The 24,818-nt window shown below is 50.2% G+C and overlaps 1 protein-coding gene across 6 annotated transcripts in view; it reads right to left on the bottom strand.

Annotated features, from left to right (window-relative positions):
- CDH23 (cadherin related 23) overlaps positions 1-24,818 on the bottom strand; it is a 467,077-nt gene that overhangs the window by 320,827 nt on the left and 121,432 nt on the right. For all 6 annotated transcript variants that reach the window (XR_002338421.1, XM_021072656.1, XM_021072657.1 and 3 more), the window contains 3 exons: positions 4,527-4,669; positions 3,503-3,550; positions 3,299-3,391 (listed from right to left, as the gene is read on the bottom strand). Coding sequence is in view for 5 of the 6 variants with exons in the window: in XM_021072656.1 (XP_020928315.1) it covers positions 3,299-3,391; positions 3,503-3,550; positions 4,527-4,669 (284 nt within the window). In the remaining variant the exon portion in view is untranslated. The remainder of the gene's footprint in view (positions 1-3,298; positions 3,392-3,502; positions 3,551-4,526; positions 4,670-24,818) is intronic.

Raw genomic sequence — 24,818 nt, 5'->3', positions numbered from 1 at the left:
GCAGCAGCGGACAGGCTGAAAGTTCTCAAAGATGGACTGCCCCAGCACTTCTCAGACACCCTCTGCTGGGGAGGGCCACAAGGTTATCCTCCAGGGCTTGCTGTCACCATGGAGTTAAAAATGCAGCTTCCTGGCCCAGCTCTCCCCAGGCTACTGATTCAGAATTGCAGGGGCCCGGGAATATGCATCCTAACTAGCCCCCCCCCACAAAGAATTTCTGATGGGGTATGTTTGGAACTGGAATCATCATTTCTGAACACTTGGTACTAGATGGCTTTCTGAAACACGTGGTTCTCTTGCTTCTGCTTGCATAAGTCCAGGGATGGGGAGCTCAGTACATCCCCAGCAGGGCAGGGACATAGAATGTTGTGTGGGTCTCATAAGAAAGTTCTTCCTTATGCAGACCTAGACTTTACCTCCCTGTAACTTCTGCCCCAAGCCTATCCCTGGGTTCTGGGCACAACAGACCCAAATATTACCCAGGCCCCTAGGGCTGGGGAGAGTGGAGGTTGAGAGCATGAGGGATGCTGTGCAGGTGGCTGGGATGACCAAAAAATGGAGCTGGGTGGATGGAGGCAGCCACTGGAGGTCTTTGTCAGCCCTCAAGGAATAATGAAGTTCTGGAGGACAAGAAGGAGACTTTCCTGCTGGGATTCCTCCTCAGATAGTCCTCCAGGACCTGGTCCAACTTCCCAGTTTAGCAGCTCTTGGAGTTGAAGCTAGCAAAGGGACAGCAACAGGTTCTAAAGTCTCACCCCACCTGTTGTTGGCACAGTCAGGCCTAGTACCCGAGCACCTTGACCTCCAGTCTCTCTCTTCCCACCACGCAACACAGGAACTCTCGGCTGCTCACCTTGGCGAGCTTCTTCTGGAACCCCACCTCCTCCAGGAAGCCTGCTAAGATTTCTCTGATTGCTCTGGCAGCCCTTCAGGACTGAAGCCCCACGGGGTCTGCAGTGGCTCCCTGTTTCTCTGGTCCGAGTTCTCACCCTGTTCTCATCCACAGGACCTCGCTACTGACTCATGCTTCTCTAGGGGGAGGAACTGGGGTTTCCAGGGTGTAACCTCAATGTAAGCAGGAGACCTCTGGCTCAATTCTGGGCCAGGACCAGTAGACTCTTAGCTGGTCCTCCAGCTGGAGCCTGAGCCAGGCAGCTAAGCTCTAGCTCAGGTGACCACCACGGGCCAAGGCTGGTCAGTGCCAAGCCAGCTCGGATCAGGAGCGGCCAGGTCTCCACTCAACTGACGCCACATCCCCACTGGCCACGCAGAACAGCCCTGAGCAGGGCATTGAGTGTCAGGCCCCTGATGTGACCCAGAGAGGTTTACACACGAGCAAGTAAACAGTATGGGCCTTCCTCCAAGGACCGTGTGTCCTTCCAGCCGGCCCCTTTCCGCGTACCCTCTCCTCATCAGATGGGCAGGAGGCAGGCCATGTTATCCCACCTGTCCTGTGCTTTTATTAGATGAGAAGGACTGCGGCCCAGAGAGGTTAAGTGACATGACCAAATGGACCCGGCAATCTGGGAGCAGAGCAGGGCTTCTAGTTCTGACTCCTGACATTTGCCTATTCATCTGGCCTCCCAGCTCTCTGTGCAGTAAGAACCTGGCACAGCGCCAAGCCCACGGCAGACACTCAATAAATATTTGTTAAATAAATGAATGACTGAAGAGGCTCTCTCCTTGGAGGCAGAGGCCTTTGGAGAATCCCGGGGGATTCCAACGGGGCAGGGATGGAGGTCACATCCTCTCCTGGCAAGAGAGAGAGGACGAGGCTGGCCCCGGCCCAAGGGCTGGAGAGGAGGGATGCGACCCTTCGTCCCCTCGCCATTGCTGCTGCCTGCTGCCCCCCGTGAGGGAAGGCGGAGAGCAGCCATGCCTGCCAGGATGGCAGCTGAGCAATGGGTCCAAGGCTCATTAACTCCGAGCCGTGCCCTTGGTTTCTGAGCCTGGGCCCGGAGTGCAGGCTGGCACGTAGAGACCCTTAATTAAATTAGGGAGACTTCCAAATGAGAGGGGGCCCAGAGCCAAGCTGCAGTCTCAGGCACGCCGGCCCCAGCTCAGGGCACTGTGCCCCCATGCTCAGGACTGTGGGCTCTCCCTCCCTATGTCCACCCCCTTGGGGGGTGGGCATGAACACCTCTGGGGTGTCCCCGTCCACATATCTGTCTTCACTTCCCTCTGCCTGGCACCAACCTGGGAGCCTTGGCTCATAGCTGAGCAAAAAGGGCCAGCAACAGGAACTTGGGGACATGAGACAAGGTGTCTTCATCCTTGAGGGCATCTGAGGCTGCCCTGGGAGTCAGGAGGTTCAAAGTCAAAGCTGTGTGACCTTGGACAAGTCACTCTCCCACACTGAGCCTCATTTTTCTCCTCCATAAGCTGAATAAATGTTTCCTGATGCTCTTTCAGTTTCCTGATCCAATGACCTATAACATAAAGGGGCTAGAACTCCAATGCCATGGTGCCAGCCTGCCTCTCCCCAGCGGATTCCATTTCCTGTCATTGCCATCCCAACCCTTTGCTGCTGCCGCCCAACCCAGAGCCCTGAGGGCAGGCCTGAGGGACACCCAGTTAGAAGCTCTTTTCCCACCACCTTCAAGGTCTTTGAATTGCTAACTGCCTGCCCATAAGCCTGCCATCAGCCACCGGGGAGAGGGACAGCAAGCAAAGAGAATCCCGGTGTCATTCGGAGCCAGCCGCCAACTTATTAACGAACCGTTCGTAATGCAATAATTTGTACTTCTCAATTACCAGCAATGGCTTGGTTTTACACACATGCACTCATGCAAACACACTCAGAGTACACGGACGACCCAAAGGAGCCAAGGGCCAGTGAGATAGAAGGATGAGCACAGGGCGAGGGAAAGAAAGCCTCTTTTGGGAACTGCACACCCCCACATCCTGGGGAGACCTGTTCTGGCCAAATCTGGAAGGCCTGGGTTAGGCCTGCCAACCTCCCCACCCAAGGCCCCCACTGGCTATAAGTGGAACAAACGAGGTGCAACCTGCTGCTCCCCACCTCCGTCCTGCCCCTCCCTCCAGCCAGAGTTGGGGGGCTCATGGATACAGGTCTCTCAAGCCTGAGGCTCCCCCCAACCCGCTCTCCTCAGTCAGGCGACAGGTGCCCTCAGAGGTGCCGGCACGGTCACAACCCACCCAGAGCTGATGCTTGAGTTGATGTGGGGGCAGGAGGAGGGGAGCAGAGCCACCCTTTCCCCAGCATCAGCCTGTCCCGGGGGGGCCCCGGAGAAGCAGGCCCCTGATGGCCCTCAAGTGTGACCCTGGGGGCTCCTACCTCAGGGATGCGGACACTGTAGGGCTGGTTGTGAAATGTGGGTGCGTTGTCATTCACGTCTCCGACCTGGATGTTCACCTTCCGTGTGATCACCTGGCAAGAGAAGAGTAGGGTTTAGCGTCAGCGTCGATCCCCAGCCTCCTTTCACCCAAGGGCCCAGGGACCCTGCCTCCCAGGACAGTAGAGGCCTCAGGGGACACTTACCCCTTGGTGGTCGCTGACGGAGAACTCCACTGTGAACTCAGACTTGGTCTGAAAGAAAGGGAGGGCGGGGGGAGGGCAGAGTTAACGAGGTGAGCTGAGGCCCTGAGTCCGGGCCCTACATGGGGGTGCAGACCCTCCAGCATTGCCCCAGGAGCTGGTCTGGGACTGGTTAGCCAAAGGCTTCCCTGAAAAATAAGCATTGCCTTTTGGGTTGGAGAAGTAGGTTCAGAATATGGATCCTTCCCATAAAAGAGGGGTGGGAGGGATGGCCTGGGGGGTTGGGATTGTCAAATGCACACTGAGGTATATGGAATGATTGGCCAATGGGGACCTGCTATACAGCGCAGAGAACTCTACCCAATATTCTGTGATAATCTATGTGGGAAAAGAATCTGCAAGAGAATGGAGATGTGTGTATGTACGACTGAATCACTTCGTTGTGTAGCAGAAATGATCACGACCTTGTAAATCAACTTGTAGGCTTTCGTAACACTTAAAAAAAATAAAAAATGAAATGAAATGAAATGAAATAGCAACAGGTTAGAAGTCAAGAATCTTGGGTTCTCTAGGCTCTGCCGCTAAATTGCTGTGGGATATTGAGCAAGATGCCTCTGTGGCCACTTCAGTGAGAGGAGAAAGCAGCAGGTGGGGTTTTGCTCAAACTCCTCCCTTAATTTGCTAAGGGCTCCTGTGTCACCAGTTCATGTCTCTGGAAAACATCCTCTGGGGGAAATTTGCTCAGGGGCGGGGGGCAGACTTGCACACCCCATGGAGGGGCTATTCTATGGGGGATGAACCCAAGGTCATTGTCCTTCTTGCCTATCTGATGCTACCCCTCACTTGGAGACACCCCAACCACCCCATTCCAGCCCTCAAGTCCAGGCACGAACACTGGCCCTAGAAGAAGGATACCATTCAGGCAGAAAGATGCTGCTTCAGGGTCAGAAGACACTGAGCCATCCTCCCTCAGCATGTCCTCCCGCCCTCAGGAAAGGACCAGGGCAGAGGCTGGGAAGGGTCATACCTCTCTGTCCAACGGCTGCCGGAGCCACACCACACCTGTGTCAGGCTCCACGGCGAAGAAGCGGGAGGCCTCCTCCCCAGACACACCGAACACCAGAGGGTCATTGTCCATGTCTCGGGCCAGCAACTGGGTCACAGAGGAACCTGGAGTGACCACAGGAGAGAGCACAGGGCAAAATAGGAGGTTAGTCCATTCTTCAGTGTCTTGCTCAGATGGCTGAGTCCCCGTGGGGAGCAGCTGCCCAAGAGACCACCAGCAGGTCACAGACTACGGCAAGACCCCTGTGCCTCTTTGGCTCTGATCCAGGCTCCACGCTTCCACCCTGGCCATTTGTCACAGTGTATAACAGGGAACTGTTATTTACTATGATCTGGGTGTGTCAAGGACAGCTGTGACTTCCGCCTGCTCTCTTTTCTTAATTTTGACTTGGAGAAGGGGTTCTCCAAGTGGCTCAGGTCAGGGCAGGACCCCAACCCTTCAGTTTTTATGTTCCATGAAGAGCACACAACTCAGCCTTAGCTACCCAGAGCTGTCCATCTCCCTGGTCACAGGGATTGGTTCAGGGATGACCATGTGACCCACACTAGCCAATCAAAGCCAACCCTGGAACTTCTGCTGAGACTGCTGGGAAAGAGGTACCCTCCCTCCAGCGGGGTAACTACACTGGCCCTGCTGGCAGCCGTCTTTGGCAGCACAGAGGAAGACTGCCTGCCTGAGAATGAGGCCAGCAAGGAGCAAAACAGAGCCAAATGGTGCACAGAGATTCCTGATGGTTTGAGGGTCTGCAGGCAACTATACGTGATATTAGCTCTAACCTCTGGCCTGCTCAGCTATATGAGCTAATAAATCACGTTCTCTCTCTCTCTTTTTTTTTTTTTTTTTTTGCCTAAGTAAGTTGAGTTGGATTTCCATCTTTTGCAAATGAAAGCAATATTTTCTTTCATAAAATACGGAATATTTTATAAAACCTGGCTTTCATTCAACAGTGATTAGGTCGGCTGGTGGTAAGCATTGGCATGCAGAGGTTGGGAAGAAAGGGTGCAGCTGGATGACCAAGTCTAGCTCCCATACACAGGAAGAGGATGGAGGTGTTGTCCTTCACCAAGAAACAAAGCCCTGGCTAGAGGTCACCCTGAGCATCATGGTGCCCTGCCTACAGCCCTGCCTAAGAAGTTCTAGAGTAAGGCATCTTCTCCGGGGGTTCACAGCATCACCGCCCCAGGTAGCCTTCAGGTAGGTTGATCAACCACCCTGGTTTGTCTAGGACTGATGCACTTCCCAGGACGTGTGATAAAACCAGGATAAGCCAGGAGGTCCCTGGGAACTGGACCTTAGCTTCAAGAGATCATTAAGCCCCCAGGAACTGTGAAAAAGGATTATAGTGTGTCATTTTCTGCAGTGAGGGTCTATTGTTTCCATCTGATTCTCAAAGGAGTAGTTAGGTTAGACCGATGGCGTTGGACAAATCACTTTTTTCAAAGCCTCTGTTTACCCTATAAAATGGGATAGACACTCTTTCTTCCCTACGTACTGACTCTCATACTCACTGGATAGCTCTCATGAATAAGCTACGAAAGGAAGGATTCTAAACTCTGGGAATTTTATCTAGAAAAGAATGCTAATAAGCTTTTCTAAGTCAACTTTTAAAAGACAATTCTAACATGACAATGACAGCTAATGCTTTAGAGCACTAACCGTATTCCAGACATTGGGCTATAGGATTTCCATGAACAATCGCATTCAATCCTTCCTGCTAATCTTCCCACGTAAAATAAGGTAACAAAGAGTGATCGAGTAATTTACCATGGCCACACAGGTAGCGAATGGCAGAGCTTCAACTTTAAAGTCCAGGCATTCTGGCCCAGTGACCACATTTGTTCCCACAACCTTACATATCTCAGCACTTGATATGTGAACTAAAGATTCAGGACGTCCATAGAAGTCCTATCAGACCCTAAGTGGAAGCCCAACACTTAGAAAAGGAAGATACTGGGCAATCCCTGGGCTCTCATTATATGCCAGAAATGGTGCTAGTTCATTCACACAGGTTCTCTCAATCCTCTCTGCAACTTTGGTAGTCACCATTCTACCAATTCTACAGATTAAGAAGTTGAGGCTTAGAAAGGCAAAGCAGTCTCTCCAAGGTCACACAGAAGAGCAGGACATGACAGTATCCAAGGTGATGGGAGGTGGGAAGAAGCATGAGAAGGAGGAGTAAAATCATGAAACAGAGCTTTTGGGGAGCCCAAACATCCCAATTTAAAGATGGAGAAACTGAAGGCATTTGGCAATTTCCCCAAAGTACAGTGGTGAACAACAGTCTCAAGACTCACAGTTTCCAGACTCCCAGTACAGTGTTCTTTCTAGATGAGGAGGGAGGAGGTGTGTGAAGTCATAGATAAACCAAATATATCTCCCCAAAGCATCTGTGTATTTCAGTGACAAGCAACTATTTTATACTAAAACAAACAAGACTATATTGGGAGTACAATGTAACATTTAACTCATTTTTAAGACACGGTCTGAAACTGTAAAAGAATGTCCAGCCTCCCCTGACTTCCAGGGACACACAGTTCCTTTCCAATACCCTCAGGGGTCCTTTAGTGGCAAAGTTGGAGGGACACTGAGCTAGTTCCCAACACCTTGGAGAGGTTCCACGCAAGGAAACCGAGGCCCATGGGGCCCTGCTCATCCACAGTACAGCAACGGGGCCACGGCAGCCCCCTGCATGGAAACCCTCACCTGCCAACCTCCTTCAAGGCCCAGCCCAGCTGGCGAACAGGGAACGGAGTTCTCAGCTGGCTGATAGGATTCTGGAAAGGCCACACTGGCCCTCCAGCCAAGGTCGCACGACTTGGCCCAGTATCCTAAGTGGCTCTCCCAGTCCCGATGCTCGGTCCTCTCAAGAAGGGGGGCGCTGGGCAGGACAGGGATGGGGCCATCAGCTGCTGTCACCCACCTTGTAATTTCCTGGACTTTTATCCATTTTCTCCTCAATTATGTGCTGCTCAAAATGGTCCTTTTTGGCTTCCTCACAGGCTCTTGCCTGCTCACGCCTTCTTTGTGTGCCAGGTAATTGCTGGTGACCTTTTCTAAGTGTACTAATTAAAGGTGCCAATTTAATATTATATTTAAGACAAGACGCCCCGCAATTTTCCCACTGGGCACATACTCCCCCTCCCCAGCTGGCCTGCCGTTCTGTAGAAGCTGGACGTGGCTTTGGCTTCTCCAGGACATGGCTCACTTCTCCATCGCAGCAGCTTCCAGGAACCTCTGTGTGCACCATTCAGATGGGACTGAGACCAAGCAATGGAGCCCAACTCCAACCCAGTGTCTCCAGAAGCAGCCCCTCCAGAGAACCGTCCTGGCTGTGGGACCCTGAGGGACACACACCATGCTCTGGGCTTATTTCCCACTGGAAAACAGTACACCCTGAACTCAGGCTGTGCAATGCCTAGAGTTCTTTAAAAAAAAAAAAAAAAAAACTGTGATAAAATGTATATAACATAAAATGTATCATTTTAACCTTTTTTTTGTATTATTATCATTATTATTTTTTAGGGCTACACCACAGCATATGGAAGTTCCCAGATTAGGGGGCAAATGGGAACTTTTGTAGCCGCCGGCCACAGCCACAGCCATAGCCACGCGGGATTTGAGCCACATCTGTGACCTACACCACAGCTCATGGCCATGCCAGATCCCTAATCCACTGAGCGAGGCCAGGGATCGAACCCACATCCTCATGGATACTAGTCGGGTTCATTACTGCTGAGCCACGACAGGAAATTATTTTAAAGTGTACAATTCAGTGTCACTACGTTCACAATATGGTGTAAGCATCACCACTATCTGTTTCCAGAATGTTTTCGTCACCCCAAAAGGAAATCTACACCCGTTCAGTGGTCTCTCCCCATTTCCTACCCAACCCCCCGCCCCTGGCAACTGCTAATCTATTGTCTGTCTCTATGAATTTTCCTGTTCCAGATAGTTCATATAAATAAACCCATATGACAAGTGCTGGCTTCTTTCACGCACCTTAATGTTTTCAAGGTTCATCCATATGTAGCATGTATTAGTATTTAATCCCTTTTCATGATTTAGTAGTATTCCACTCTCTGATTGTGTTCCATTTTGTTTAGCCATTCATCGGTTGTTGGACATTTGTGTTGTTTCCACCTTTGGCTATTGTGGATAATGCTGCTAGAACATTTGTTGGACAAGTTTTTGTTTGAACACCATTTTCAGTTCTTTGGGGAATACACACAGGAGTGGAATTGCGGGGTCCTATAGAAACTCTATGTTCAACTTTTTGAGGAACCACCGAATTGTTTTCCAGAGCAGCTGCACCATTTACATTCCCACCAACCATGAAAGAGGCCTGGAATTCCCTTCAGTGGTAGGAAGGATAATCAGTGTTTCACAGGGGCTGAACACCCCCTGTACAGTGGAGAGATGGAAGCTTGGCAGCCCTCCATGCCTGAGGCTACCGGTACCCTGCCCTCTCTGGCTCAGCACCTACCATTGTCACACCTACCAGCCAGACCTCCAACACCAGGCCTGAAAGGTTCTGGCCATCTGGGAGTGCTTCCCCCATCCCCAGGCCAGGCCAGAAATGCCCAGGAACTAATGCCCCTGGTGGCAGCCCTCAATGAGAGACTGATGGAAGATGGCAGATAAAGAGGTGGCGATAAGTGCCCCAGCTCCCTCACCTCTCATGGGACAGCTCAGAGACTGTGGTCCACACTGGCTCTTTGAGTTCCCCCATAGAATTCCTCTCCGATTGCCCAGTGATGACTTGGTTGCTAAAGCATCTTCATGGCTTCCTTCCCTTCCTTGTCTCACATCCTTATTCCCTGACCTGTTTCCTGGAATCTCCTCCCCAATAAAATATTTGCACTTGAATTCTCATCACAAGGTCTGCTTCTAGGGGCAGGAAACCAAATAAAACCCCTTCAGACTGTGGCATCAGAATCACCCAGTGTGCTTCTTACAATACAGAGTCCCAAGTTCTGCTACCTCGATCGGCTGGGGGAAGCCCAGAGTATAAACGTTTCAGCAGTAGCTTCCATTCTCCCTGCAAAAGGCTCTGACACACAGCCAGGTTTAGAGGTCCTGAGACTGGTTTATAGCCGGGTGATATTCAAATATTTAACAACGGGCACAGTACAGGCATCAACCAATCAGAAAGGATGCTGGCCATAAACAACCAGACCAGTGAGTACTGCCTGTAAGTCAGCCTGGTTTATGGCTCCCATTTTAGATGCAGAGAAAAGCTCCCCTGGCCCCACAATGATTTAAAGGTGCAGTCTTGGGGCTCTTGGCTCAATCAGTGCTGCTGGAGGACTCTCTGCTCTTGGCTGCTCCTACCCTCATGAGAAGGGCAACCCGGAGAAGCTGGCCCCTCCACCTTGTACACAACCCCGGCCAGGGCCCAGCCTAATCTCATGGATAGAGAGTGGAATTTAAAGAAAAATCATTGTACACCTATGTTCAGAGCAGCATTAGCCACAGTGGCCAAAAAGGTGGAAGTGAGCCGAGTGTTCATCAGTGAAAGAATGAATAAACAAAATGTGGTATCCAATGGAATGTTATTTAGCTTTTAAAAGGAAGGAAATTCTGGAGTTCCCATTGTGGCTCAGTGGATTAAGAACCCAACTAATATCCATGAGGATGTGCATGAGATCCCTGGCCTTGCTCACTGGGTTGGGGACTTGGTGTTGCCATGAGCTGTGGTGCAGGTGGCAGAGGTGGCTCGGATCCTACATTGGCTGTTGTGTGGGCCGGTAGCTGCAGCTCTGATTCAACTCCTAATGCAGGAATATCCATATGCCATAGGTTCAGCCCTAAAAAGACCAAAAAAAAAAAAAAAAAAAAACTGACACATGCTACAACATGGGTGACACTTGAGGACATTATGCTAAGCGCATGCTGATAAGTCAGTCACAAAAAAACAAACACTGGTATTATTCCACGTGTATGATGTACCTATTATCAAATTCATAGAGACAGCATATAGAAGGCTGGTTGCCAGGGGCTAGGGAGAGAGAGAAATGGGCAGTTGTTGTTTAATGGGTTCAATTTTAGTTCTGGAAGATGAAAAGAATTCTGGAGGTTGGGTGAACAACAGTGTGAATGTACTTAACACTTGCACGCTTAAAAAATGGTTAAGACGGGGAGTTCCCATTGTGGCTCAGTGGGTTAGGAACCCAGTATAGTCTCCATGAGGCTGCGGATTTGATCCCTGGCCTCACTCAGTGGGTTAAGGATCTGGCATTGCTGCAAGCTGCAGTGCAGGTCGCAGATGCAGTTTGGATCCCATGTTGCTGTGGCTGTGGTGTAGGCCAGCAGCTGCAGCTTAGATTTGACCTCTAGCCTGGGAATATCCATATGCTGCAGGTGCAGCCCTAGAAAGACAAAAATGGTTAAGATGGTATATTTTATGTTATATGTATTTTTCCTGCAATTAAACAATTTTAAACGAAACTTAAATCAGATCGTATCCAAGGTTCTAGTGATCTGGCCCCAAACAATTTCTCCTACCACATCTCACATGAGCTCCCCAGGCTCATCCCCCAGCATGGCCCTCTTTCTGACCTGAACACTCTCTGGTTGCCTCAGGGCCTTTGCCCTGGTTGTGCCTTCAGCTGGGAACGTTCCAACCCTAGGTCACTACATGATGCTCATCACTCACCTCCCAGGCCAAGGGTTCCTTCTCACAAAAGCCCTCCTCACATACCCCATCACAGATAGTCTATTTAAAGGGATTCCCGGTCACTGTGTCCTTACCCCTGAGTGACTGTCTTCATGGCCCGGCCCCTCCTCTGAAATGATCTCATTTATTCCCTTGACTTGCTGACTACCTGCCCCACCCCCCCGCCCACCACACACACACACACACACACACACACACACACTCATGTTCCCTCCATGCGGGCAGCGTCCTGGCCTGTCATATTCCCTGTTGTACCCCTGAGCCTAACATGGAGCTGGCATCCCAGAGGCACTCAGCAAATAGATGCTGGGCGAATATACGAACCTTACCAACTGCCTAGAGGTGTTAGGAAAAGAGAGCCTCCCAAAGTCATGAAGGTCTCTGAGCCACAACAAGAGAACTACAGCAAGTTCATTCTTAATTATGTGCGCTGATGGGCGTGGAGAAACATGGCTGATCAAATCCTATCAATGTCTAAACCAATGCACTTGGCTTTGGATGCAGGTGGCATCATAGCCGGGCACTGGCTGGGGGTCCAGTCTTTCAGGAATCCTGCCTGTGCCCTGTTTTCGGGCATGTATCCCATTCTGAGGCTAGGTGCTCTATCCTGGGGCTCCCTGGGCCAAGGCGCTTTATCTTTAGGGCTGGATATCCCTTTTATGCTTCCATCCTGGGCTGTGTGCCCCATCCCTGGCAGTGTACCCTATCTTGAGGCCCAAGGACCCCATCCTGGGGCAGTGAATCCTGTCCTGGAGGCCAGGAGCCCTTGTGAGAGTGTGGATCTGCTCAGCAGACTGCATATGCCCCTCCCTGGAAGGCCCAGGGCTGGTGACACATCCCCCACGGTGGCCTCAGCCCCTCAGCAGCAGGCCGCATCCATCTTCCAGGCAAGGGGTGGACAATCACAGCTTCCCATGCAGCCCTGCTGGGCCTTCGCTGATCACTGAGATGGCTGTTATTGTTATTATTGTTATTTGCACTGAGGGGCGAGGGCTGGGATTGGCATGACATGAGCTCCTGGGGAGCTGGGAGTCTTTACCTGCTAGACCAGGGGTGGGCCAGAAACTCAGGCAGGGCATGGCAGGCTGCAAGGCTTTTTATTTTTTCAGATGGCGGAAGGATGAAACCTACATTCCCAAAGCATGGAGAGGGTGCTGCTGAATGAGTAAAGGGTAAGGAGAACATGTGGGCCTCCTCCTTACAGTGGCATCTTCTTAAGGCAGACCTTTCACTGGGCCACAGCCCCTCAGGCAGTTCCCACAGTTCACCCAGAATTCAAAACAAATTTCTTGCTGAATAGCCAGTGCAGCTCCCAACCCATCCTCAACCCCACACTCCTGGGCTCAGCCCGACACACTGTGGTCATCCCTCAAGCGCACTGTGGCCTCACCTGTTTCCTACCCCTGTGCAGCTGCTGTTTCTTCAGCCTGGAAGCCCCTTCCTCCCCTCACTGCCTCTCAAATCCTAGTCACCCTCAAATGCCCTTCTCAGATGCCACCTCCAACATGAAGATCTCCCCCCTCTGGGCTCCCTGGTTCGTCGCCTGCATCTCGGCACAGCAGGAAGCAGGCAAAACGTTTGCAATTTGTGACCTAACAGGACTTCATATCAGCCCTGATCTACTGTCCCCTCCCATCTAGGGCCAAGGATCTAGCCGTCTGCTCTAGCAGGCTAAGGGCAGTTAGGAGGGAGAGAATCAGACTTGGAGTCTTACAGGTGAGCTCAGAAGCAAGGACTGATTATGGTGGAAATAAGAGCCCAACAAAGCCCCTTCTCATTTTACAGAGAGAGGAACAGAGGGCCTGGAAGACCTGGAAGACAGGGCTGGAAGATGGTAGCTTGAGACAGGGCTATATATCGTGATGGGCTAGGCAAGGGGTGGCAGATGGCAGGTCCCCAACCCCAGATTATAGCCCTGGGTTATGACCAGGTCTTTCTGAGGATAACCACGCCCCCCCTTCCCATGGCCATGGGCCTGTGGCACGAGCGCCCCCCACCCCCATCCCCAGCCTCCTCTGGTCTGGAGGGACCTAGCTGCTCTGGCCTTGGTCTCTGCCACATCCAGGGATTCCTGCCCTACCCCCTGCCCCCAAGGACGAGCCCCCCAGAGCCTGGGCTAGCCTTGGAGCCTGCAATCGAATTTGTCTCCCTTTTGGGATCAGACAGGTCAGTTAAGTGCCTTAATTCCTGGGGAGAATCTCATTGGTCTTAGGTTTCCCCTACCTGCTCTCCTGCCTTCAATCAGGCTCCTTCCCTCTACTCCCCCCAGGTCCTGAATGCCATTTGACCTCAGGGAGCCCATCTTTGGGGGTTATTTTGGGGTCTTAGGCCCTGCCAACACCCACATGGGGAAGCCAGAGTGAAATGTGAGGTGGCCTCTCTCTGCTGAGAGGCAGGCGGCCCTAAGCCTCCCTTGCATGGGCCGACGTCCTCAGGCAAAGTCTGTCTCCAAAGCCCCTGTCCTCTTCCCGTCCTCTCAGAGTAGATGGAATGAACTGTGCTGGGGGAAGGAAACTCACATTCACTTAGCACCTACTGTTTGCCAGTTACCTCGCTCAATGGTTTTCATTCAATCTCTATCTATTTCACACAATGGCCCCACAGAGAGGGGTTAGCATCCCCACTACATGGATGAGAAAACAGGCTCATAGGGGTAAAATAATCGACCTAAGATCACATAGCTAGGGGGTGGCAGAGCAAGGATGGCAACCCGTGTGTGTCTGACTCAGAATTCACATTCCCTCCAGCACCCTCATGGTTTTTATCACAAAGTCTTTTATTTAAACCACAATCTGAGCAGCTAAACGCTGCCCTCTCCCCGCTCCACAGAGACTGCTCCCCAAGGAGACGCCCAGGCCCCCTCCAGGTTTTAAACTGCTCTGGACTCCTGGGTTACTTGGCCGCCTGAAGGTGAGCACCCTTTGTTTTTTTTGTTTTTTTGGGTTTTTTTTGTCTTTTTGCCTTTTCTAGGGCCGCTCCCGCGGCATATGGAGGTTCCCAGGCTAGGGGTCAAATTGGAACTGTAGCCACTGGCCTACGCCACAGCCACAGCAATGTGGGATCCAAGCCGCGTCTGCAACCTACAACACAGCTCATGGCAACGCCAGATCCTTAACCCACTGAGCAAGGTCAGGGATCAAACCTGCAACCTCATGGTTCCTAGTCAGATTCGTTAACCACTTCACCACGACGGGAACTCCCAGGTGAGCACCCTTGAGGCAGAGACTGGGGGCCTGCCTCCATCACTCCAGCTTATCACCAGCCAGCAAGATAGCAATTTCCTTCCTCCCTGGCGTCAGAGAGAAGGGGTGGCTGACTCACCTGCGTACGCAGGTGTCTAATGGCCAAGGGGACAGGCTAATTCAGCAGAACAGAAGGTGACATTAAACACAACGGGATGATGATAAAAGCTCAGAGGCTTTGGTGGCGGGGAAGAGTAGGTGCTACCTATTGCTGTTATTTTAAAGTAACTAGAGGAAAAGAGCAGACATTAAATATTTGAGGGACCTGGCCTGGAGTCTCAGAATCCCAGAGCTGTTCTGCTTCTGGCACAACAATGATAGAGTCGTCATTGCCAAGGGCTGCCTGCCTGGCTTGGCTGCAGAAACCAATGTGTTCTCAGCCCCTATAACCTTATAAGTCACAAAGAGGTTGTTACTTGCCTCAAGTCACAGCTTGGCACAAGGCAGAGCTCAGATTGTTCAGGGACCCTCTAATCCCTATGCCACATTTATAGTCCTTCATTCATTCACTCAACAAACATTGGCTGAACACCTGTTCTGTCCAGGGCACTGCTCTAGGCACTTGTGAAACAAAAATGAAAAAGGCAGAAGTCCATGCCCCCTGCCCCCCAAGCTGACAGTGTAGGGGACAGACAGATCTACATACCCCTTATGCCACATGCTTTGACTGGCTTTGTACGGGCACATTTGGGAAGCATGAGCATGGGTTTGGGGTCTTGTCACAGACTAGATGGAAGAACTATATTCCTACTCTTCTACCTGGTTCACCGGCTTTGACCCCACTCCCGCCCCCCAGGGTGAGACTGGGCAAGGGGGAGGGGTTAGTTGGGATACAGGATCAAAGGACATGGAAGAAGCTTCGAGAAGAAGGCAGCCTCAGTGAAATCCCCTTAGTAAGACAGAGAGAAGCAGTGGGGCTCAGAATTAACACGGCTGACACTGGATGGCATTCAGCCACAACTTCCTGTGCAACCACAGGCGACTCATCCAGCTCTCTGAGCCTCCTTTTCCCCACTGACACAATGAGGGGACTGACGTCAATGGCCAAAGCACAGCAGTCCTTGGGGAAAATCGAAACCAAGCTTGGCAGGTGGGTCTGGGCTCAGGGCCAGGCTGGTCCACAGGTCACGATTTCGTGGGCACTGTGTGGGGAGGGATTTCAAGGCTGTACTTCGGTTCAGGAGTAAAGAAGGAACTCTGTGACCCACGAGAGACATGTGACCTGAGGAGGGGGTGGGGGCTTGCATGTGCCACACCTTCACATTCTTGATGAGGCCAACAAGCTACCTTACAAAGGAGAGAGCAGGGCTGGGCACCTCAGTGATGCATCCAAGGTCACCAGCTAACAGCTACAGGTGGCAGAGCCGAGACTCAGGTTGGTTCCTGGCTCCCCAATATTTTTTCCACTGCACTCCATTAAGATCCCGTCCAGCTAAAGGATCCACAATACTGGTACGCTGTTTGCCACAAACCATGTCCGAGGCACTGTGGCGACAGAAAGAGTGGCAAGGCTTTTCCACCCGGCTGAAACACTCCGGGAAGAGCCCGTGAAGGCTGACAGCCTGAGTCCAGGGTGATCCAGGCTGGATATTCTTTTCTGCCTAAGAACAGCAGCTTGAGCAAGACATGGCCATGAATAGAGGGGCTCCAGGATGTGCCATTTGACCTTCCCAAGTCCTTGCTGCGGCTCCCGCCCCCCCGCCAAAGGGCTGAAGTCCTGTCACAGGGCCCGGGAGAGCCGAGTGGTAGTTACCAGATTTAATAACAGTGATAATAGTGGGGTGGGTATTTTTTCTGTTCTCCTGAAACTTTTCAATTCATTGAACTGTTCAATTAACTTTACAAAAGGAAATGTGGAAAAATGATGGCAAATTGAACTTGACATTATCATTAAAATAAACAGAGTACTGCAGGCCCTTAAAGGCTCAGAAGAGATTATCCAAACACTTGCAGGCACGTGCTGACTCCTTCCAACTCGGGGACACCCTGTGCTCCCCTCTGCCTCACACACCCATCAGCACCCACATTCCCCTTAGCTCAGAACGAGCTGCTGTCACTGCCACCCACAGCACAGCCCCCTAGGGGGAACATCCATAGGGAGGCTGGGTTCTGCTAACAGGGTGTCTTTCCCTCTCCTGCAAATGATAGGTTATTTCAGTCCAGGGGGGTCTTAGGTCTGGCAGCATGTCAGATTCACCCATGGCATTTTTGCAACTCGAGATGCTTAGCTGTACCCTCAGACCAAGTCCACCAGAGTTTCTGGGGAAAGGACACAAGCATCAGGAGATATATACATATATATTTTTTAAAGCAGCGAGTTCCTGTTGTGGCACAGAGGAAACGAATCTGACTAGGAACCATGAGGGTGCAGGTTCAGTCCCTGGCCTCGCTCAGTGGGTTAAGGATCCAGTGTTGCCATGAGCTGTGTAGACACAGCTCAGATCTGGCGTTGCTGTGGCTGTGGCCTAGGTTAGCAGTAGTAGCTCTGATTCAGCTCCTAGCCTGGGAACCTCCATATGCCGTGGGTGTGGCGCTAAAAAACAAAACAAAACAAAACGAACAAAAAAGCCAAACAAACAACCCTAGATGATTCCAAAGGGCAGCCAAGGTTGACAACCAAGACCTGGATGATCCCTGAGATCCCTCCCATCTGCAGGACTAATCCCAGAAACTCCAACTTAGGAAACCCAATGGTCAGTGGTCCTCAAACCGGTCAGCACACTGGAATCACCCGGAGCTTTCAGACAATCCCCGCACCTGTGTTCCAAGGCTGAGATGATTCAGGCTGGACACAGCTGGGCTTTGGGAAGGTCTAAACCCCAGGTGATTCTGATGTGCAGGCAAGACTGGGGACTGGGCATGGCCCTAGGTGACATTTCCTCTCTGCAAAAAGGGGAGCTGTTCCTGATGACCCTCCTTCAGGGGCCTCCGCAGCCTCGAACGTCCCTAGCGACATTCGGTGCCCCCCAGACACATTCAGCTCAGGCCACTTCCACAGGCGGAGCAGAAAAAGAAAAAATTATTTGCTTGTTGCCCCTTACCGTGTTCAAAATTTTCCGAGTCCTGATATTATAAAAAGAAGTTTAATTATGGCTTTAAAGCAGTGAACCCTGACCTGATTTCATATTAGCATCACCTAGGGAGCTTCTAAGACTGAGGATGCCCGGGCCCTCCCCGCTAAGGATTCTGTTTTAATTACTTGGTCTAGCCCAGGGCTCAGACATCAGTATTTGGTTATAATTCCCCCAAGTGATTCCAACATGCAGCCAAGTAGAGGATCACTGGGTTCGAGCAGAGGTTCTCACACCTGAGCTTTCATCAGGAGCAGCACTAGGATGGCTTTTTTAAGTTGCAGATTCAGAGGTTCCCTTCATGGCTCAGTAGTTAATAAACCCAACTACTATCCATGAGGATGCGGATTCCATCCCTGGCCTTACTTGGTGGGTTAAGGATCCAGCGTTGCCATGAGCTGTGGTGTAGGTCCCAGACACGGCTCAGATCTGGCATTGCTGTGGCTGTGGTGTAGGCCAGTGGCTACAGCTCCAATTTGATCCCTAGCCTGGGAACCTCCATATGCTGCGGGTGTGGCCCTAAAAAGCAAAAAAAAAAAAAAAAAAAAAAAAAAAAAAAAGCAGATTGAGGAGTTCCCTGGTGTCTCAGCAAGTTAAGGATCCAGCACTGTCACTGGTGTGGCTCAGGTCACTGCTGTGGTGCAGGTTCAATCCCTGGCCCAGGAACTTCCATGTGCCATAGACACAGCCAATAAAAAATGTAAACACAGATACAGGGGCCCCTCCCAGAGTTTCTGGTTCAGAATCTGCCTTTCTAACAAGCTCCCAGGTGATGCTAAGGTGCTGGTCTTGGGACTACATCTTTGAGAACCACGGGGTTAGAACTTCTATGGGCCCAGGCCCTAGTCATGTAAAACTCTGTTCAAGGGGATTTTGGACCTAAGGGCCTGACTCGAGAATCCCATCCCCTCCTGTGCTTCCATACCCCGGGGGCTGCTTCTTTTCACCTCTTAACAGCAAGAAAGGAAACTAAGAAATCAAGAACAGTGTAAGCAGAGAAGCAGATGAGAAAGACACTTTTCCCCTCACCCCTGCTCCCCCTCCTGCCTCCGTCTGCAAAGGAGGCCAGAAAAGTCCCTCCAGAAATCACTTCCTCTTTGAGGAGACTCATAATTACCCACAATGATCACAGCACCATTCATTTTGCCCTAAAATTAATACATCACGTTGAGAATGATATCGCACTAATTTATCACAAGATTTATGAAACTTGCACTTTTTCTAATGAGATTTATGCAAATGCTGCTCTTGCCACTGTTTGTGTTTTTAAAAGTTTTCACAGGGAGGCGGGGGTCCAGCTCAGCTGGCAAAGGCCCTGCCCCTACCCAGGTGAGCCATCCCTGACCTTGGAGGGCCCAGGTGAGCAAGCCTTCCCACTTGGCTCAACCCACCCTGTCCCATCTCTCTGCAAGCACACCTTTATTTGTCTGGAGCCAGTCCTTTTAGCGGGCTCACCTGCTGCCTTGGGTGGGAAGGCAGTTACAGGTGGTAGGGCTGGTTCTCTAGGTGAGCAAGGGTTGCTTTATCTAATCAGAGCCTTCCAGGCGCTCTGGCTCTGAGAGCAGCATCCCACTAGCAAGGGTGTAAAACAAGAGAGGCACACAGGATGCAAAATGTAAGGTGGCACGCACCCCTCTGTGCTGACTCTGCACCTGCGCAAGTCTAGGGGTCTCCCCTCAATTTTTGTGCCTAGGCCTGGCCTTGCCACTAGCTACTGTTCCCTGAGCACCTACTGTCTGACAGGCACTCTGTTAAGCACTTCAAATGCATAATTTCATTTAATATCTACCACAGACCTGTGAGCAAGGCATGCCCACATTCAAATGAGACTGTCTCAGAGAGGTTTAGCAACTTCCCCGAGACCACACAGCTCAAAAGAGGTGGAGTCAGAATTCAAATCCAGGACCCGCTGACCTTGAAAATCATGCTCTTATTCAGTACTGGCCCCAAACGAGTCACAGGGACCTGTCTGTCCTCTGCTGGAGGTTTAGTAACAATCCTTGTATCCGTGGGTCACACCACACACATTCGCTTATCCAGAACACAGAGGAAAAGCAGCAAATTAGCCCCCAAAGGTCTCTGAGCAGCTAAAAGTTATGGTGCAGCATCCATGCACCAAATTTCAAGCCCATTATGAAAAAGAGAGACAGGGTGAGGTCCTCACTCAGAGCCTGTTTACTCCTACTTTACATACAAGTATAATCAGACTGGTTCTTTGTGTTTTTTTTTTCACTTCAAAGAGAAATATCAAATCTCTGCAAAGTGAAAACTTAAAAGTCCCTTCGCCAGCTCCTGTCCGTGATGCTGCATCGTCACAGAGCACAGTGATGTGCTCGCTGATGTGCCAAGAAAGTGCTGAATGATGAGTCATCCTTAGGTAGGAAGGCAGGTGCATGCAAAGTAGATCTTATGAATATTCTGTGCAAGTCATTATCATTAAAAAAAGATTTTTGTTCTTAAAGGGATGCTTCCCAAAGTGTATTTCACGAATCATTAATTCCCTAGGCAGCTAGCAAGTACTCCATGCACAAGCACGCCTTGGTCGGAAGGGTCTAGGGAACACGGTATTAAAAAAAATCGAAACAGGTTTCTTTCCCGCAGGACCTCTCAGAGCCTTTATTACATCACCATGCATTGTGAAGTTCTGCAAGGTGATAGAGAAGATACAGCTCTCCCCACATGCATTTGGCCAAGAAATCCTTTCTTCCAAGAGCACCTCAGAGGACATCAGTGGTTCAGGAAATAAATGGAGAAACACTGGACCAGGAACTTTTCTGGCTGGTTTTACTTCGGGTATATCTTTCCCTGGGGCAGGGCTGTGGAGTGGATGAACAGGTGAATGGATGGAGGGATGGAGGGATGATACAAATGAACAAATGAGTAAAGGAACAAATAAATGAGTGAGCTGTTCTCATCCAAGGAGCCTATCAGACTCTGTCACGGAGGGGAAATGATGATGCAGCATCCAAGACGGCTCCTCCAGCTGATTCTGCCCATTTCCCCGCTCACTGCCTCGTGCATAGGGGACCGGGGCCTTCTCAGCGGGTTGGCAGGTGAGCTGCTTTTCACTCAGGCCAAATTCTGAGCACCTGACACCTGAGATCATAATCCTAATAAGTCTGAATATGTGCACGATGACCAACACTTAGAATGTGCTTTCCAGGTCATTCATTCCAGCCCCCACCACCACATCCCCAGACAGGGGGCTGCCCAGGGGCTTCACACTCTCTTAACAGTGAAGAAACCATGGTTCAGTGCAGCTGAGCGATGAGTTCAGACTCATACAGTGTGGGATCCCAGAACTGGAGTCGGAGGCCCTGGTCCCACGTCCAGACCCATCCGTGTAATTGAAGCAAATCTCACAACCTCACTGGCCTTGTTCCTGCCCAAGAAGGCTGTGGCAAGGTCCAGCCGGACACAGAAGAAAAAGCACTTCATAAATCTCGGACATCCCAAAGGGGCTGTGATAACCCCATAGCTAACCCCAACCAAAGCACTCTGCACCCCGTGTCCTGAGGAGTGGCTGACCTTCTGGTCTGACTCTCCCACCTGACAGTGAGTGACCTAAAGGCAGGGACTGTGACCCTTCTCCCTGCTGGATCTCCAGATCCTTGCACAATGCCTGGCATAGGACAGACCCTTGGTCAGGGTCTACCAAGCAAATGGGTGAGTGAAGGAATGAATCAATGAGTGAAGTGATGCATGGCTGTGTAAACACAGGGAGATTTGGTTCTAGAGTTGGCAGGAGTGTGATTCTTGTAATGCTAAAGTCGTGCCCAGGACTCCATGCCCAGTCTCTCCTAGGCACATCCCAAGGAGTGTCTTGCTGCCTTTGTTTGAGGAGGATAGAAAAGAGAGTAAGAGCCAGACAGCTTTCCCAGGGCCCCCTGCTTGGTGACAGTCTAATGGGGAGGATACTCTTTCACTGGGTAGGTTTATCTTTTACTTAGGCAGAGGGCAAACTCCTGGAGTCCTTGGAATTGGGATTCTTCCTCATCACCCCCTGTGGACAGAGCTGGAAGCTCTCAGGCCCCACATGGTAGAAATTTTGCGGCCCTTGGTGGATGGGACGTAGGAATTTGTAAGTGAAGGGCTGAGGATGAGCTGCAGAGGGGGCCCCTTGCCATCTTACCAAGGAACTGCTCAGAGACTGGCTCCTGACACACCTTTGCTCCCATACTTCTTCCCCATGGCTTTCAGCCTCCCCATTCTCCAAACATCAGAGTACAATTCACTTCTGGAAGCTTGTGGGCAAGATTCTGGCCTCTTTCTTTTCTCTCTCTCTCTCTGGCTGGGTTTTCCCTCTGAAATCGTTCTCTGAAACCTGATGCTGGTGCTTCAAGAAGCCTACAAAGGGAGGCAGTGAACATGTGTTTCATCCCCTCCAGGTCCTTCTTTCATGGTGACAGGGCCGGGGACCCGGAGGCCAGGGCCCAGAGGTCCACTTCCCCACTGGACCAGGTCAGAAGGCATGGCAGGATGCCAGCTACCGTCTCCCAGCACCCACTAGGCAGATGCAGGAAGCATGAGCTGCCTTCCCATCCACATCTCACCAAGGCTAACATGGCACCATAGGGAGCTGTGCACAGTGGGACAAAGAGCCCCTGAGTGCAGCTGCCCAGGGTTGCTGTGGCCAGGACCTGCCATGCTCCCATGGAGGTAGGGGTCTTTTGGCTTCAGTGGGAATCACAACATACAAGAGCTGGACAAAGTCCCAGATACCAGGATGTGCCCTCAGGTTACTTACAGGGACACTGAGACCTAGGGGTGGTGGGAGCTACTTGAGGTCACCTATGTAGTGATGGAGTCAGGACTAAAATCCTGCTCTCTTCTGTCACAATTAAGTGCTCTTTTTACCTTAACTTTGCTGTACCCCTTCCTCCCACAAATTGTGCAGAATATCAAGACAATCTCAGAGAATAAAATGTGATGTTTCTAGTTGCTTTACAAATAAAGGGAACAGACTGTGACCCTAGTTTATGTTATTTTTTAAAAAAATGACTCCTCCAAGAGCAACTCAGTCAAATCACCCACCATCACTATGGTTCAAAATCCTTGCATGTAAACAGGTGCTGAGGCTCAGGTCAAGTTTGGAGGGTGGTACTTTGCTGGACTTCAACTGTGTGCCCTGAACTGCACAAGTTTATCTACCTGACAGGGGACCTCAAGGTGACTAGTGTTTCCTGGGGTGTGCATGGCAGGGAGCTGGTGAGTGAGGGGCATTGGATGGAAAGCAGAACTGGGGGGGAAGTCTAAAGGTGCCCAAGTGAGCCTTGGCCAGACTACATCACGCACAGCAGTGCCCTCTCAGCAATGGACCAGAAATAATAAATGAAGGAAGAAACCCAAAGAGGCTGCCTGATGGCCCCAGGGCCATTTACCAAACCAGGCAAACCTGAATTTCCATAGTCAGAGCTCCCAGGGGTCAGAGAAGAGGGGAAGAAACTCAGGGTCCACCCGGGCCCATTCAGGGTAGGGAGTCTAACTAGAAACCATCCCCATCAAAGCAGGGACCCCAAGAACCACACCCTTAGTGTAAGGGTGAACTAGAAATAAATCTGTACCCCCCACCCAAACCAGAAGTCTTTAAAGAAACCAAAATGCCTCTCTGAAATCATGGGGCTGAACAGAGAGGGGAATATGGCCCTCAAGCATTCATGACCATGAGATGGCCCCCATATGCATTGGCAGCCCAAGTTCACACTGTCTAGGTGTCCAAAAGTCCTTAAGCTAATAATAATTGTAATAATAATAATAATAAATTTAAAGTGGTCCCAGATAAGTAGTGAGGCTAAGTACTTAATAAAAACAAATACAAATTCTCTTTAGGTATGACCCACCTAAAGGTCTCAGGTTACAAATGAACTTATTTGCAGAACAGAAATAGACATAGACTTTGAAAAACTTAAGGTTACCAAAGGGGACAGGTAGAGATTTGGAGAGACAGACTGAGGGTTTGGGACTGGAATATGCACACTGAGGTATATGGAATGATTGGCCAATAGGGACCATCTTACAGCACAGAGGACTCTACCCAATACTCTGTGATAATCTACATGGGAAAAGAATCTGAAAGAGAATAGATGTGTGTACATGTATAACCGAATCGCTTTGTTGTACAGCAGAAATTATCACAACATTGAAAATCAACAATGTCAATAAAATTTTTAAAAATGAAAAAAATAAAGGTCTCAGGTCTCAAAGAACCCTTCCCCCAACCCTGCTAACCAAATGAGTTAAACTCAACATACATACTAAACACCATGACTGAAAACCTGAAAGAAAAACAATACAAATGGACCTCAAACACCTCAGACATTGGAATTATAAGGTGTAGAATACAAAATATGTTTACTCTGCTTTAAGAATCAAAAGAGAGGGGTTCCCGTCGTGGCGCAGTGGTTAACGAATCCGAATAGGAACCATGAGGTTGCGGGTTCGGTCCCTGCCCTTGCTCAGTGGGTTAACGATCCGGCGTTGCCGTGAGCTGTGGTGTAGGTTGCAGACGCGGCTCGGATCCTGCGTTGCTGTGGCTCTGGCGTAGGCCGGTGGCTACAGCTCCGATTCAACCCCTAGCCTGGGAACCTCCATATGCCGAGGGAGCGGCCCAAGAAATAGCAACAACAACAACAAAAAAAGACAAAAAGACAAAAGACAAAAAAAAAAAAAAAAAGAATCAAAAGAGAGCTTGCCAGTAGGAACAAAGAGCAAGCACATTTAAAGATAGGATCAAACAGAGCTCCTAGAAATCAAAATATGATCATTAAAATTTCAAAATATGATCATTGGTTTTACTGAAGATTAGACATGGCAGAAAAGAATTAGTGAATTGAAAGATAAAATTGAAGATATTACCCGGCATGTAAAACAGAGACTCAGAGATGGGAAATCTAACAGAGAGGGTAGGAATCATGAAAGATAAAATTTAAAGGTCAAAACTTCTATTTAACTGAGATTCTAGAAGCGAAGAATGGAGAGAAGCAGTATTTGAAGAGATAATGTTCCAGAATTGACCAAAGACTTTAATCTTTAGATTCAAGAAGCCCAATATAACCCAAGAAGGAAAAACACATAGAAATTCACACCAGACAGGTCAGAGCAAAACTGCACAACACCAAAGGAAAAAAAAAATATCTTAAGTGCAACCAGGAAGAAAAACAGACCATTATTAAGGAAACAACATTTAAAATGATAATTTCCTAAACACAACACTGGATGCCTAGATCAATAGTCTGGTATCTTCTATGTGCTGAGAGGAAGTAAG

Source organism: Sus scrofa, chromosome 14 (assembly GCF_000003025.6).
Source record: "Sus scrofa isolate TJ Tabasco breed Duroc chromosome 14, Sscrofa11.1, whole genome shotgun sequence".
Taxonomy (NCBI): Eukaryota; Metazoa; Chordata; class Mammalia; order Artiodactyla; family Suidae; genus Sus; species Sus scrofa.
Note: the sequence above shows the minus strand (reverse complement) of the source record. Positions and strands in the feature narration are given on the sequence as shown.